Below are 15,074 nucleotides of genomic sequence, written 5' to 3' on the forward strand. Positions count from 1 at the left end.
AGCAAGAACCATCCATGACTTTACCAAGAAATGAAATAGCATGGATCTTCAAGCACTGAACTTTTTTGTTTGTGGAAGAGATCCTTAGACTCAAGACAAAGTGACCGCAATAAGAAACAGTGCCTTAACTAACTGCTTTCAGTCCAGAGTCAACATCTTGCATTCTAATTTGTTTTTCCTTTTATTCTTTTTTTGGCTGCAGGAGTCTAGTGGCACTAAATTGAGAGATTTATGAAAGGCAGGGAATTGCCATTGGCTCTCATCTGACAAAGTTAAAATCTTTATTCATGAATATACTTACTACATACTCCTGAGGTAAGACAGTTTCTAAAAACACAGACACATATCAAAAACAGATTCCAGGGCCCAATTTCTTAAGCAATTCTGTTTTAAAAAGACAAATCTGAGGCCAGGCATGGTGGCACATGCCAGTAACCACAGCACTTTGGGAGGCCAAGGTGGGACAAATTTGAGATTAAACAGTAATGATACACTTCAATAATGTCAGTCTCGGTCGGGCGTGGCAGCTCACGCCTGTAATCCCAGCACTTTGGGAAGCCAAGGCAGGTGGATCACCCGAGGTCAGGAGTTCAAGACCAGCCTGGGCAACATGGTGAAACCCTGTCTCTACTGAAAATACAAAAATTAGCCAGGTATGGTGGCGCATGCCTGTAATCCCAGCTACTTGGGAGGCTGAGGCAGGATAATTGCTTGAGCCTGGGAAGCAGAAGTTGCTAGCTGAGATTGTGCCATTGCACTCCAGCCTGGGCAACAGAGCAAGACCCCGTCTAAAAACAAATAAATAAATAAAATAATGTTAGTCTCACTGTAAGGGGAGATTTAAAAAACCTGTAATTCTAATATACCTTTAAATTAAGGACAGGTTTTATTCTTCCACTAATTTAGCTATGAAGTAAAAAAAAAATTTAGAGTACTTAAAATATTTAGTGATGGCTTTCAAAGTTACAAATATTAAGTTCTTCCTATAATCCTAGCACTTTGCGAGACTGAGGCAGATGGATCACCCGATGTCAGGAGTTCGAGACCAGCCTGGCTAACATGGTGAAACCCCAACTCTATCAAAAAAAAAAAAGGACAAAAATTAGCTAGGCATGGTGGCATGCACCTGTAATCCTAGCTACTTGGGAGGTTGAGGCAGGAGAATCATTTGAACCTGGGAGGCAGAGGTTGCAATGAGCCAAGATTGCACCATTGCACTCTATCCTGGGCGACAGAGCAAGACTCACTCTCAAAAAAAAAAAAGAAAGAAATATTAACAGTTCTTTTAATAAGATGTCAGCAATGCAGACATCTATAAAAATGTTATTAAAGAATAAGTTAAGGACATTGCTTCAGGTATATTATGCTGCTAAAGGTTAAAGATCATACCTTCACACTTTTTTTTTCATCTGATCCTTCTGTCATAAGATAGGCTTTATCTCCATCAGTTCCTTCAACACTTAGGAAGCAATTGGTTATATGGCCAATCCCACTAGGGAGAACTTTATCCCACAGCATTGCATTGATAACAGAGCTCTTCCCACTGCTTGTCCTGAAGAATATACAAAATCATGAAAAACAAAACATAACAGTAAAAAAATTAGTTCTTTCACTGGGTCTAATATCAACTTTTTTAAAATTCAAATTTTGTTAAGATTTCTTAAGACTGCATTTTTACAAAAAAACTGACCACTTGGCTTACACAAATATTAGCAATGTACATTTCAGAAAAAATAAAAGTGTAAGAAAACAAATCCGACCTTTCTCATAGTATTATCCTCAACTTTTCTTTCTTGCTTTTTGTGGCAATTTGAAATCACAGGTCAAAATTCTGTAACACTACTATCACAAGATGGGGTCTAATATCCCATCTCCTTAAATCTGGGCTGGTTTGTGACTGCTTCAACAAATAATGCACATCAGAAGTGACACTGGGTGGCTAGGTGCAGTGGCTCATGCCTGTAATCCTGGCACTTTGGGAAGCCAAGGTGGGTGCAACACTTGAGGTCAGGAGTTTGAGACCAGCCTGACCAACATGGTGAAACTCCATCTCTACAAAAAATTAGCCAGGTGTGGGGGGTTGGGGGGGGCACCTGTAATCCCAGCTACTCAGGAGGCTGAGGCAGGAGAATCACTTGAACCCAGGAGGTGGAGGTTGCAGTGAGCCACGATCGTGGGTGACAGAGCCAGACTGCATCTCAAAATTAAAAAAAAATAAAAAAAAGGAGTGACACTGGGTGACTTCCAAGACTAGGTCATAAAAGACAATGCAGCTTCTTCTATCTTGTTCCCTGGAATATATGCACTTGGAGCCTTGCCATGTAAAAAGTCCACTTACCCCGAGTCTGCTGTGCTACAAGGAAGTCAAGCTAAATGGAGAGCTCTGGGTAGTGCTCTACTGAACAGTCCTAGCCTTTGAATCATTCCAGCCCAGGTCCCAGACGTGTAACTGAAGATTTAAGATTATTTCAACCCTCAGTTTTTGAGCCACCCCAATCTTCACATCTTCTCAGTTAAGGCTCCAGAGTCCATGGAACAAAGATAAGACACCCCCGCTGTGCCCCATCTGTATTCTTGACTCACAGAATCAGTGAACATAATAAAATGGCTGTTAAGTTGCTAAGTTTGGGTAATCTGTTATGCAGTCATAGGATAAAGAACACTTTTGATGGCTCTGAAATGCAAAGAACAACCCATACTCACTTCAGGAACTTGCTTTCCATTAAGTCAACCCAAGTCCCAGATACCACTGGGAGCCTTTTGGTTCACTGCAAAAGCATCCTATCTTTTTGGCATATGTTTTACCTCTTTTCTTTAGCAGAAGAGGGAAAGAACTTTTCTTATGTTATGGATATCATTCCCAACTCCCTTCCCAGGGAAGCTGCTTACCTTCATTAGCTCAATATTGGCTTCCATTGCCACTATACCACATTCTGCAAGGATGCCTAGGACCTCTCTTAAAATTTATCTTTCTGGACATTTCATGAAGCCTTGCAGTGATCCTCAAGGGTAGTTCTGAAACCATCTCCATGGGGTTAACAAGAATTACATGCCGGGTTCTGGACAGAAATATGGCTATAGCTCATTATTAATCAGGCTGCACTTTGGCCCACTTCCTTGTTGCTAAATGTCACGTAACACCAAATACTGACCATTTGTACCTCCTTCTTCCTATAGACAGGATCTCTGACATTAGAATCATAACACTTTTAAGGATAGTTTAAGATGTTTTCAGGCCCCCAAATCCAGCAACCAGTTTGAAAACCCTCCGCCAGAAAGGAATGGGATGGATCAGCATGTGAATACAGCCTAGCTGTATTATCTCCCTCTACCATGACTTCAATCTGCAAGCTCCAACCAATCAATGATCTCTATACTTTGGGCACTCCAAAAACCTTAAAAACCCTAACCTCAAATTCCTTGGGGAGATGGATTGAGGTTCCCTCCCATCTCCTCATTTGGTGACCCTACGATTAAATCTCTTCTCTGCTGCAACCTGGTGTCTCAGCATATCAACTTGCTGCATGCACTGGGTGATGAACCTACTATGGTTACAGTTTGGGTCCCCCCACCCCATATAAGAATCATCTGGGGAGCCCATTAATGATGCAGATCCCTCAAACGAACTGTGAACCTAAAGAATCAAAACTCTGGGGATGCTCTCAGATGATTCTTATGCATACTAAAGCGTGAGACACGCCGTCATCCTGCCTCCCAAAGCAAACAAAAAAAAACAACTGTGGAAAAAGAAACTTTTTATCCTCTACTATCAAAATCAACACAGAACACTTCTTAACTAGATGTATGGGGATTTTTCCACATGCATGAAGCAGTTCTCCAGCAGACACCAACTGGGTGTCCTACCATTCAATTCATTTCTACCTCCTCCCACCTTGGGTTCAATGTCAGAATAGCTCACAGAACTCAGGGAAGCACTATACTTACATTTACTGGTTTATTATAAAGGATATTATAAGTGACACAGATGAGATGCCTGAGCACTCATGCCCTCTCAGCATGCCACTCTCCCAGGATAACCATGAGTTTATTTACCTGGAAGTCCAATCTTATTCAAGAGTTTTCATAAAGCTTAATTTTCAGCCTGTCCTCCCCCACCCTTCCTGGAAATGGGTTGGTGGGAAGGAAAGTTCCAATCCTCTAATCCCCTGATCACTTAAACTTTCAGGTGACTGGTCACCCGCTGAGGTTATCTAGGCACCGCCCCACCCTAAACCACTTATTAGCATAAATTCAGGTGTCATCAAAAAGGGCTCATTATGAAAACAAGATACTCCAATCACTCAGGAAATTCCTATGGTTTTAGAAGCTCTGTGACAAGAATGGGACAAAGATCAAATATATTTCTTTTTATACCATACCAATGCTTTCTAATTTTCCTTTTACCTGGCTGGCATTTCTTTTTCTTGTTTGAGATGGAGTCTCCCTCTGTGGCCCAGGCTGGAGTGCACTGCAATCTCCGCCTCCTGGGTTCAAGTGATTCTCCTGCCACGGTCTCCCAAGTAGCCAGGATTACAGGAGTGTACCACCACACCCAGTTATTTTTCCACTTTTGGTAGAGACAGGGTTTCGCCATGTTGGCCAGGCTGGTCTCAAACTCCTGACCTCAGGTGATCCACCTGCCTCGGCCTCCCAAAGTGTTGGGATTACAGGCGTGAGCCACCATGCCTGGCCCCTGGCTGGCATTTCCATGGATAGTCCCTCTTCCTCTCCCCAGTGTTTTTCATTACACACTCTCCCTGGATCATCTCATGAACTCCTGTGATTTCAATCACCAACATAAGCCAATAATAATTCCTAAATTTCCTGGAATTCTCCCTAGTCCAAGTCTCATATTTCCAACCGCCTTTTTGGTAACTACACTTGAATATATATAGTTGTATTAAACACACACAATTTATGGCCTATACTACTTGTCAGAGGTGTTTGAACCAGAGCAACTCCATCTTGAATAGGGGCTGAGTAAAATGAGGGTGAGACCTACTGGGCTGCATTCCCAGTAGGTTAGGCATTTTAAGTCACAGAATGAGATAGGAGGTTGGCACAATATATAGGTCACAAAGACCTTGCTGATAAAAGAAGTGACCAAATCCCACCAAAACCAAGATGGCGATGAAAGTGACCTCTGGTCATCCTCACTACTCATTGTAATATATATATAATATGTATATAATATACATTAAACTAATTATAATACATTAGCATGCTAAAAGACTCTCCCACCAGTGCCGTAACAGTTTAGATGCCATGGCAACATCCAGAATGGATGGCTATATGGGCTAAAAAGGGGAGGTACTGGCCGGACATGGTGGCTCACACCTGTAATCCCAGCACTTTGGGAGGCCGAGGTGGGTGGATGGCCTGAGGTCAGGAGTTCGAGACCAGGCTGGCCAACATGGTGAAACCCATCTCTACCAATAATACAAAAATTAGCTGGGCGTGGTGGCACACTCCTGTAAACCTAGCTACTAGTAGGGAGGCTGAGGCAGGAGAATCGCTTGAACCTGAGAGACAGAGGTTGCAGCGAGTCAAAATCATGCCATTGCGCTCCAGCCTGGATGACAAGAGCGAAACTATCTCCCAAAAAAAGAAAAAGAGGGGGACAGGTACCAACTTTCAGTTCTGGGAATTGCCACCCCTTACCTGGAAAACTCATGAATAATCCACCCTTTGTTTGGCATACAATGAAGAAATAACCATAAAAATAGCAAAGCAGCAGCTCTTGGGGCTGATCTGCCTATGCAGCAGCCATTTTGTATTCCTTTACTTTCTTAATAAACTTGCTTTCACTTTATGGACCCACCCGGAATTCTTTCTTGCACAAGGTCCAAGAACCCTCTCTTGGGGTTAGGATCAGGACCCCTTTCTGGTAACAATACTATAACTGCCTCCTACCTCCTGTTCTCATTTCATTCATTCTCCCCATTATATCTAAGGTTATAATTGTAACATCCAATCCTCTCATGACTATTTCTCAAAATAAAAGAATGCAGAACTCCTTAGCATGATATATTAATATAAGGTCTTTTACAATCTGACTTTTGCTTACAAAGTCTCTTCTTTTGCTAGTTTCATAATGCCTTAAATTCAACTACTTGAGTTCTCCAAACATACTGCGGTCTCTCTCCCCCTTTCTATTTATGGCTTTCTGCAAGAAATGAGCTTTTGGACCTTTTTCACATCCAAAGCTATACCTATTTCTCATTCTCAGTAGGACAGTTGAGTCATCACCTTCCCAGGAGGCTCTTCCTTCCTACTCCACCCTAATCTGAAGTAGGATCTTTTTAAATGGAGCTGTCTCATGCCAGACTCTGTGTAAGGCCCTGAGAATATGGTCAAATGGGAGAAGCAGAAAACAAAAACATAAAATAAGAGCACTGTGAAAAGTGTTGAAAGACATTAACAGGGTGCTTTAACAGAAAATAACTGAGAAGGAATAATTTAGACAGACTGGTCAGAGAAGGTATCCAAGGTAGTAACATTTAAGATGAAATATGAAGAATAAGAAGGCATCAGATATAGATAGAACAAGGAAAGGAGAGTTGTAGGCATAGGGAATTGCAAAGGCAAAAGCCCTAACATGGGAAATAGCTTAGAAGGCCAACGAAGTCAGTTTAGTAAATAAATGCCTCTGTTGGTACACAGCACATGATAGCTGAATGACCAATTATGGAGCTACTTATTTGTCTTTGCATATAAGCTGTGGCAGAGATCACCCTATCACTCTGGATAGTGACACCAACGTAATGGTGCCTCCTACTCTCCCTCTGGGAATGAAGGAGTTGAAAATTCTGGAAGACATACCTGATCACTGCCCTTTTCTTTCCCCCATAATCCTTACAACCTGTGAACCTGATAATTGTCAACCTTAAGAAAGATAGTGAAGAAAATCACCTCTAAATTAGCCAGGCACAGTGGCTCACACCTGTAATCCCAGTACTTTGGGAGGCCGAGGAGAGTGGTTCACTTGAGGTCAGGGTTCGAGACCAGCCTGGCCAACATGGTGAAACCCCATCTCTAATAAAAATATAAAAATTAGGCCAGGGCCAGGCACAGTGGCTCACGCCTGTAATCCTAGCACTTTGGGAGGCTGAGGTGGGTGGATAGCCTGAGCTCAGGAGTTCGAGACCAGCCTGGGCAACATGGTAAAACCCCATCTCTACTAAAATACAAAAAAAAAAAAATTAGCCAGGCGTGGCAGTATGCGCCCATAGTCCTAGCTACTTGGGAGGCTGAGGCAGGAGAACTGCTTGAACCCAGGAGGCAGAGGCTGCAGTGAGCCGAGATGGTGCCACTACACTCCAACCTGGCAAGAGTGAGACTCTGCCTCAAAAAAAAAAAAAACCAAAAAAATTAGGCCAGATGCAGTGGCTCACGCCTGCAATTCCAACACTTTGTGAGGCCAAGGCGGGTGGATCACCTGAGGTCAGGAGTTCAAGACTAGCCTGGCCAACACAGTGAAACCCTATCTCTACTAAAAATACAAAAATTAGCCAGGTATGGTGGTGCACGCCTGTAATCCCAGCTACTCGGGAGGCTGAGGCAGAAGAATCGCTTGAACCCGGGATGTGGAGGTTGCAGCGAGCCAAGATTATGCCATTGCACTCCAGCCTGGGCGACAGAGCGAGACTCCATGTCAGAAAAAAAAAAAAAATGCTGAGTTTACTTGGGAATCAAAAATAAGGATTATAATCTGGAATGCATGGAATGGCATACCAGTGCATTCAGTGAGGGTAAGAGGAGTTTTTTTAATCAGTAAAAAGAGATTTACATAAGCTGCCTAGAAACAGAGTTCTTTGGTTCCAGAGGTTCAATGCCAGCTATTGTCAGTTCATTGGTGGAGATGCCATTACTGGATAAGAACTCTCCTGAGAACATTTTATCTTAATTAATGCAGTCCTAAAGTATGTTTATTGATAAGTCTTATCAAAGCAGGAGATTTGAAAGAATTTCTAGAATGTCCTTGGAAATAGTTATCTCAGACACGTAAGCAAGAGCCTCTTTCCTTCTAGGCCTCTCTAGGTCTGACAAAAATTATTTCATCCTAGCTTCTGAAACTTTCACATAATCAAGTAAACTTAAAAGAGTAAATCACAAATTATGCTTATCATTTATCTGTATTTCCATTCTTAAAACTGGCTAAGAGCCAATTCTTAGAGATGAGAATCATGAAAAGGTAAAAATATGACTGACTTTCATAAAGCTTCATTTTATACCAGGAGGTAAAATGTACAAATTCTTTCACATGCTAACAGCTTTAATGTTCAACACAGGCAGAAACTTGCGGGGCTGGGGGAGGATGGGAGAAATATTACTTGCTGAAACATCAGACACAAAGCTGATTTCTGGAAACTAACCTTAGAAGTAATAATAAATAATTACCTGCCAAAAAACGCCACCTTCATGTGTCTCCGAGACAGCACCTCACCAATGATGGAAAGCTTGTCTTTATATCCCTGCATTTCTACCAGATCATTCTCAGTGGCTATTCGATCAAGTTCTGGATTCTTGTATGTTGCTGTGAAATTGAAATGGCGTCAGAAAAGTGATATAAATGAATATTAAGTTAGTTATATAATGGAATACCTAAGATTGTATGTATTTTGGCTTTATGTTAACATGCCACCCACAGCATCTGAATGTTTGGTAAAAGGTGCATACTCTGTGGCAATGGGTCATAAGAATCCCGCCCGAAAGAATTTCAAGAATATTAAACGTTGCAAGGGCACAATCAAAAGCGTACTTCTAGGTCTCAAACATACAAGCTACCCCTGAGACAAGACTACATTTCTAAACAGAGAAACTAGAACCTAACACTGACCTATTATTTTTCCAACCTGACAGGATGAATCTTCAGATCTTGAACTCAGAAGGGGGAGCCACATACTGAGAAAAAAGTGAGGTTTAATAGGAGCCCCTCAGAAATTAAGATGTGGTTCAAGGTCTCCAAGCTAGGAAAGACCCTGCTACTTTACCACGTTCTATCTGCTTCCCTCAGGGATGAGGCGAAACAGCTCATTTAACAGAGAAGAAAGAGAATTACAGGTTGTGTCCCGTCTACAGCCATACCACCCTGAATGTACTCGATCTCATCAGATTGTATCCCAGTCTCACTCTCATCAGGTTTAGGGTTTAACTGCACATCCCAGCCCTCACCTCTCCTCTATAGCTGGAGGTAGTTTAAAAAGCCTGGGTTTGAAAGTAGAAAAATATTTCAATTTTGTTTATAATTCAGGAATAGGAGATAACCTGATGTTTACATTCTTATCACCTCTTTTTGAAGGTAAAGACATGAAGATTCATGTGGGCATGGGGGCTCACGCCTATAATCCTAGCACTTTGGGAGGCCGAAGTAGGCAGATCACTTGAAGTAAGGAGTTCGTGACCAGCCTGGCCAAAATGGTAAAACACCATCTCTACTAAAAATACAAAAATTAGCTAGAAATCACTTGAATCTGGTAGGCGGAGGTTGCAGTGAGCCAAGATCATGCCACTGCACGCCAACCTGGGCAACAGAGCGAGACATCGTGTCAAAAAGCAAAAACAAAAAAAAGATTCATCTGGCTATCTGAATGATCCTAATTAGAGACAAACACTGCCACTGAAAACATACCCAGTGCACATCCAATTAAGCTTCTCATATCTCACCATACTTTTTTAATGCATTAATAAAATATATGCAATTTGGTGAATAATGGACAGACTTGTTTAAGTATCATTACATTTATTTTTGCTTTTCATTTTATTTTTGCTCTTGTATGTTTTTCCTGATTTATTTGCTTTGTCTCCTTTTTGCAACATTTTCACTGAGGTTCTAAAACCTTTAAAACTGTGCCGGGCGTGGTGGCTCACGCCTGTAATCCCAGCGCCTTGGGAGGCCGAGGCGGGCGGATCACAAGGTCAGGAGATCGAGACCATGGTGAAACATGGTCTCTACTAAAGAGGTAGTCTCTACTAAAAATACAAAAAATGAGCCGGGCGCGGTGGCGGGCGCCTGTAGTTCCAGCTACTCGGGAGGCTGAGGCAGGAGAATGGCGTGAACCCAGGAGGCAGAGCTTGCAGTGAGCCAGGATCGCGCCACTGCACTCCAGCTTGAGTGACAGAGCGAGACTCCGTCTCAAAAAATAAAAAAAAAAAATAATAATAATAATAATAAAACCTTTAAAACTGAATTCAGATTCTAAAGCTGCCATTTCACTAGTGCCTAGCATAATGCACGATCTATAACACGCACAACACACATTTAACTTCATTTTCACTTCCCATTAATTTTTTTAGAAAATAAAATATTTTTCAAAAGTCAACTGTGCCAGCTCAAATTATTTCCTAATTGGAAACAACGATTCTATACTACTATTTTTTTTTTTCTCATTCAGCATTCAATTGTGTCAAGTCTGGTGCTAGGAATACAATGAGTCCTAGGCTCCTGCCCTAAAGGAGCTCAAAATCTGGTAAGAGAGGGTTGCGAGAGACATGAAAAAAAAAGTTTGATTCTACCAATCTATCAAAGGTTTCCAGCGTTGCTGGAAAAATTTATAGAATCCCTCCCTTTCCATTGTACAGTTGAGAGGTACATAATCTTTGTTTTTTTGTTTTTTTTTTTGAGATGGAGTCTCACTCTGTCGCCCAGGCTGAGTGCAGTGCGCAACCTCGGTTCACTGCAACCTCTGCCTCCCAGGTTCAAACGATTCTCCCTCCTCCAGCCTCCTGAGTAGCTAGGATTACAGGCTTCCAACACCATGCCGAGCTAATTTTTGTATTTTTAGTAAAGATAGGGTTTCACCATGTTGCTCAGGCTGGTCTTGAACTCCTAACCTCAGGTAATCCACCCATCTTGGCCTCCCAAAGTGCTGGGATTACAGGTGTGAGCCAGGGTGCCCGGCTGAGAGGTACATAATCTTAAGAACCAGCAAAAAATTTCAACAGTTATCTTCAAAGAAGTATTCCCGGCCAGGCACGGTGGCTCACACCTGTAATCCCAGCACTTTGGGAGGCCGACGTGGGAGGATCACAAGGTCAGAAGTTCGAGACCAGCCTGGCCAACATGGTGAAACACCATCTCTACTAAAAATACAAAAATTAGCTGGGCATGGTGGCACGTGCCTGTAGCCCCATTTAGTCTGGAGGCTGAGGGAGAAGAATCGCTTGAACCCAGGAGGTGGAGGCTGCAATGAACCGAGATCCCAGCACTGCACTCCAGCCTGGGCAAGAAAGCAAGACTTTGTCTCAAAAAAAAAAAAAAAAAAAAAAAGTACTCCCTAGTAAGACATTCCTCATCACCATTGTTTCAACAGTTATGAAATGCCTTTTGCCCCTTTCCACTGCAACTCAGCCTCATTTAAGAGAATGAGATATGCCTGAGGTCTTGGTTTAACCGCTAAGTTGGGGAGGAGACAAGTATAATGGTTAAATGTGGACTGCCTGATTTTTTGTCTGGGCATTTATTAGCTGTGTGACCTTGGGCAAGCTGTTTAACTTTTCTTTGATTTAGTTTCTTCATCTTTAAAATGAAAGATGGTGGTGATGAAAATTAAATGAACTATTAATATAGCTATTTCATCACCTAGTGGTGATAAAAATTAAATGAGCTATTAATATACTAAAGTTGTTATTAATACCATTTAATTTTCCCCTTCTGGAGGGTAGAAATGGGTTTTACTCGTTATGGTACTTCTCATAGTATACAGTTCAATGCCCTATATGTGTTCAATAAGTAATGTTGAAAGAATACGCACTTTTATATATTTTCAACAGTAATTACTTTAAGAACTTAAGAAGAACTAACCTTCAACAAAATGTGATCCTTCAGTAACAAACTCCAGTAACTGGTCAAAGATTGCAGTAATAGCCTTCTTAGCCAGCACAAAGTGCTTCAGTGGAGAAACAGTTTCTGCCATTATGCTACTAGGGGAGATAAAGTTAGAAAAGCACAAACTAAAGTGGATGATAGACATGTAAACTGATGACACACCAGTGACAGTCATCAACTCCCCAATGAGATAAATTACGCTGGCAAAATGTTTTTAGGTAATTCTTTTTGGGGAGTGTTCTAGTCAGACAATTAGAGATGACTTTTGAATGATATTTCACTAAAATAAGTGAAATCTATTAGCCAAAATTTTGGTTGCAATTTCGACTCAATTTCCCTTTGGTGAAGATGAAACTAATTGTGACTAAGTTTGTCACTGCATGTGACTATAAAGTACATCAGGGAATAGGATTAGTGAAAGGAAGCCAAGTTCACAAACAATAACGAAGTTATTAAGTTTCTCAACCTGAAGCTCTAGGTGAGTGGGGGTGGATATGCAGAGTGAGGAAATAAAATTCTAAGATCACAACGTGAGGCTGACATTTAGAAAGACGGAGTTCATCACTACAAATGAGGAGGTAAGGCTTAAAGAGGGCATTAACGCTTCCAGCCAAAGTATCAGAAACTTCAAGGAATATGAGTCTCAGAAAGCATAGGTGGTTTCTCAAGAAAAAGACACCAAAGACAAACAATCACGGCCTAATCCTGGTGTGCACATGGAAAGCAACACTGGCCATAAAGAAGGCGGATCCTTCCAGAGAGTCCAGAAATGACCGCGCGAAGGAGCTGCGTGGGAAAAGCCGGGTGGGGGCAACGCCCCGGTCCGGCCGGTGTGAACACCTGCCTTAGTAAAAGCCTCCCGCCTTCCCACACCGGGCGCAGTAGTCGGGGCCAAAGCCCACCCCAGCCCCGCGCGCGCCCGTCCAGGTCCGGATCCCCCACTCCCACCCCCGAGCTCGGCCTCGTGGGCTCCGTGGGCTCGACTCGGCCGCCAGCCCCGCTCGCCTGACGGTTCGCTCTCTCCTTTCCCACAGGACCGCGGCGGGCGGCGCCTCGTCACAGAACGCTGCATGCACGACTCCCGCCCCCCTGTCCCCAGTCGCTCGAAGGTCACTCCGAGCGTCGCAAACATGCTAGCTGTCGAGGCAGCCGGCACTCACTGTCTCCGCTCCAACTATCACCCGGCAACAGCAACTCGGCCACTGATCCCAAACCGCCTCATCTTCCCGAGAAGTTAAAGGCGGAGAGGAGGCAGGGGGAGTGGCAAAGGGCGGCCACTTCCGGCCTCTTGCCTCCTCTGTTCTGTTTGGCTCCGTGGCCGGAAGCGCATCTATGTCAGGCGCCATTTTCCTTAAGGGCAGAAGGCAAGGTTTGTTGCGGGCAGGGACTGCTACGAGGAGAGTGGTTTTCCGTTCCCCCTTCCAACTTCTCACCCTCCCTTCTCCCCTCAAAGTGTCCAAGTCTCTGCCCAGCCTAGGCTTAGCTACCTTCCAATGATGGCAGTGGCTGACGCCTGTAATACCGACACTTTGGGAGACCGAAGGGGTGGGATATCTCTTAAGACCAGGAGTTCGAGACTAGCCTGGGCAACATAGGGAGCCCCACCCCGCCGCTTCCTCCTCCCCGTCTCTACAAAATAAAAAAATGAAAAATTAAAAAAAAAAAATTTAAAAACCTAGCGAGGCGTGGTGGCACACACCTGTGGTCCCAGCTACTTCGGAGGCTTAGGTGGGGGGATTGTTTGGGCCCGGGGCTGCAGCGAACTATGATTTATCGTGCCACTGCACTCCAGCCTGGGCAACAGAGCGTGACATTGTCTCCAAATTAAAAAAAAAAAAAAAAGAAAAAGAAAAAGAAAAGAAAAATCCAGATCATATCACTTTCCGAGTTTAAAAGCTTTCCAGACCCGGTGGGGTGGCTCACGCCTGTAATCCCAGCACTTTGGGAGGCCGAGGCGGGCGGATCACAAGGTCAGGATATCGAGACCATCCTGGCTAACACGGTGAAACGCCGTCTCTACTAAAAACATAAAAAATTAGCTGGGCATGGTGGCGGGCGCCTATTGTCCCAGCTATTTGGAAGGCTGAGGCAGGAGAATGGCGTGAACCCGGGAGGCGGAGCTTGAAGTGAGCCGAGATCGTGTCACTGCACTGCAGCCTGGACGACAGAGTGAGACTCTGGCTCAATAAATAAATAAATAAATAAAAAGAACTTCAGAAAATAGAGCAGAAAACCCAACAGAAAGAAAAGCAGACAAAGGATAGGGAGAAGCATTTCACAAAATGAAAGTGAAAATGACTAATAAGCATATTAAAATAGTCTCAACTTTGTTAGTAATCAGATCTATGCAAATTTAAACAATAATAATATACTACTTTAGACCCTTAAGATTTACAGGAAATTTAAAAATTGTATGATATTGTTGGTAAGCCTGTGAGGAAACATGATCTTGCTGATGGGAGTATAAACTTTAGTCATTCTGCATATATTTTGGAAGTACTGAATCACAAGTATATAAAAAACTTACAAAAATGTGTATGGTAGGTAGCGTTATACATAAAGCAAATACTTAGATACATGAAAGTCAATTTGATATTTAACGAACTTGTAGCTCAGACAGGTGACAGTTTCCTGCATTATATGGTAAATCTCTTTGAAGTCAAGAACAGTAGTTTATCTTTGTATCCCTGAGCACTTGGCTTGCTGGTAGATATACCATAGCTGCTGTTGGTTAAATAGAAGCATAGTAAAATAGTTTTTGGGTTTTTTTTGAGGAATCCCACTCAGTTGCCCAGGCTGGAGTGCAATGGCACGATCTCGGCTCACTGCAACCCCCACCTCCCAGATTCAAGTGATTCTCCTGCCTCAGCCTCCCGAGTAGCTGGGATTACAGGCATCCACCACCAATGCTTGGCTAATTTTTTATTTTTGTAGAGACAGGGTTTCACCATGTTGGCCGGGCTGGTCTCCAACTCCTGACCTCAGGTGATCCACCTGCCTCGGCCTCCCAAAGTGCTGGAATTACAGGCATGAGCCACCGCGCTCAACCTGTAAAATAGAAGTTTTTAAGGTCAAAAAAAAAAAAAAATTTTTTTTTTAAGGAAGGGGGTGTCCAATCTTTTGGCTTCCCTGGGCCACACTGGAAGAAGTATTGTCTTGTGTTACACATAAAATACACTAACGATAGCTGATGAGCTTCAAAACAAAACAAAACAAAAAATTGCAAATAAAACTCACAACGTTTTAA

General features: G+C 42.9%; 1 protein-coding gene across 6 annotated transcripts in view; it reads right to left on the reverse strand.

Moving 5' to 3' along the window:
* Positions 1 to 13,119, reverse strand: part of MFN1 (mitofusin 1) — a 45,205-nt gene extending 32,086 nt beyond the window's left edge. For 2 of the 6 annotated variants that reach the window (XM_021934654.2, XM_031663558.1), the window contains exons 1-3: positions 11,804 to 12,730; positions 8,401 to 8,536; positions 1,390 to 1,552 (exon numbers count right to left, since the gene is read on the reverse strand). In XM_021934654.2, coding sequence (XP_021790346.2) covers positions 1,390 to 1,552; positions 8,401 to 8,536; positions 11,804 to 12,002 — 498 coding nt within the window. In that variant the 5' untranslated portion in view covers positions 12,003 to 12,730. Of the gene's footprint in view, positions 1 to 1,389; positions 1,553 to 8,400; positions 8,537 to 11,803; positions 12,731 to 12,987 lie in introns of those variants that run through there. The other 4 variants (XM_021934651.2, XM_021934652.2, XM_021934653.2 and 1 more) reach the window with 4 other exon arrangements.
* Between the last annotated feature and the right edge of the window lie 1,955 nt (positions 13,120 to 15,074).

Source organism: Papio anubis, chromosome 2 (genome assembly GCF_008728515.1).
Source record: "Papio anubis isolate 15944 chromosome 2, Panubis1.0, whole genome shotgun sequence".
NCBI classification, from domain to species: domain Eukaryota; kingdom Metazoa; phylum Chordata; class Mammalia; order Primates; family Cercopithecidae; genus Papio; species Papio anubis.